The sequence below is a fragment of the Verticillium alfalfae genome, genomic scaffold, assembly GCF_000150825.1.
Source record: "Verticillium alfalfae VaMs.102 supercont1.4 genomic scaffold, whole genome shotgun sequence".
Taxonomy (NCBI): domain Eukaryota; kingdom Fungi; phylum Ascomycota; class Sordariomycetes; order Glomerellales; family Plectosphaerellaceae; genus Verticillium; species Verticillium alfalfae.
Genome location: NW_003315035.1, coordinates 350,674 through 351,624, shown reverse-complemented (window position 1 = coordinate 351,624; position 951 = coordinate 350,674). Strand labels below are relative to the sequence as shown.

At 59.1% G+C, this 951-nt stretch overlaps 1 protein-coding gene across 1 annotated transcript in view; it reads left to right on the top strand.

The window, feature by feature from the left end:
- VDBG_03518 (acyl-CoA dehydrogenase) overlaps positions 1–951 on the top strand; it is a gene marked incomplete at both ends in the record, with an annotated part of 2,954 nt that overhangs the window by 765 nt on the left and 1,238 nt on the right. The window contains 2 exons of the mRNA XM_003005519.1: positions 118–486; positions 918–949. Coding sequence (XP_003005565.1) covers positions 118–486; positions 918–949 — 401 coding nt within the window. The remainder of the gene's footprint in view (positions 1–117; positions 487–917; positions 950–951) is intronic.

The following is a 951-nucleotide window of genomic DNA, read 5'->3' as shown; positions in this document are numbered from 1 at the left end:
TCATCCCAAACCACCTGGACAAGCTGTCGTGGTGGGAAAACCCCGCCAGTTTCCACCGACCAGCCTTCAATGCCAGCACCTCCGGCAAGATGGATGGGCGGCATAAACTCTAAAAAGCCAGCCGGCCTGGCGCCAAGTCTCGTATTGCTGCCGTGTGGATGTCGAATCGGTGAATTGGCCTTCCGCTTGTCCTGATGCAGCCGGCGCCGGCCCCGCTCCCCACGCCGAATCTGCAGGTCCCGCTGGCCCCGCATCCGTTCCCGGCGAACGACTTGTCCCCGTCCGGACCATCGGATGGGGGAACATGGGAAAAAAAAATCCCAACTGGCGCACTCGCACGCTGGTGTCTCAGGAACAAGGCCCCCACCCGCCTTGCCAGGAGCGCCTACCGCTGCTTCTGCTGCTGCTGTTCCCGGCCATCCGCAAATCAGCAAACCTGCATGATGCCATCGTGGATCGATCTGCCGATTCAGCCCTGAACCGATCGTAGGTTGTATTTTCCCCAACGCGGCTGAGTCGCGCAAGCTGTGAATGCGGGCTTTCTTTTCTTCTTTGGTCCACCATTTCGCTGACGGCATCTCGCCTTGCGATCACCACGCCACTCGGCGCCGACCCGGTAGCCCGCTTGCCGCCTTCATAGCGTAACCAGTCTGTTTTCCCTCCCGCCCAACAAAGCGCATAGTCATGGATGGTGTGTGAACGAAAGCGGCCGGCGAGCCCTTACCAGCGGTTCCATACGTTGGGATGAGGATCTCTACCGCGGTCCTTCGAGTACAAAAGAAGGCCAGCGTCGTCGACATCCAAGGCCTTTCCTTCTATTCTCTCAGCATTCCAACGCAACGTCAGCTTCCACACTCTCGCTTTTCTCCGCTCCTCGTCCCGCGTCTATCCACTGTCGCTTCTCTCGCACATACGAGCTATCCACTTTCGTTCCTCCACAAGGCCTCAGGT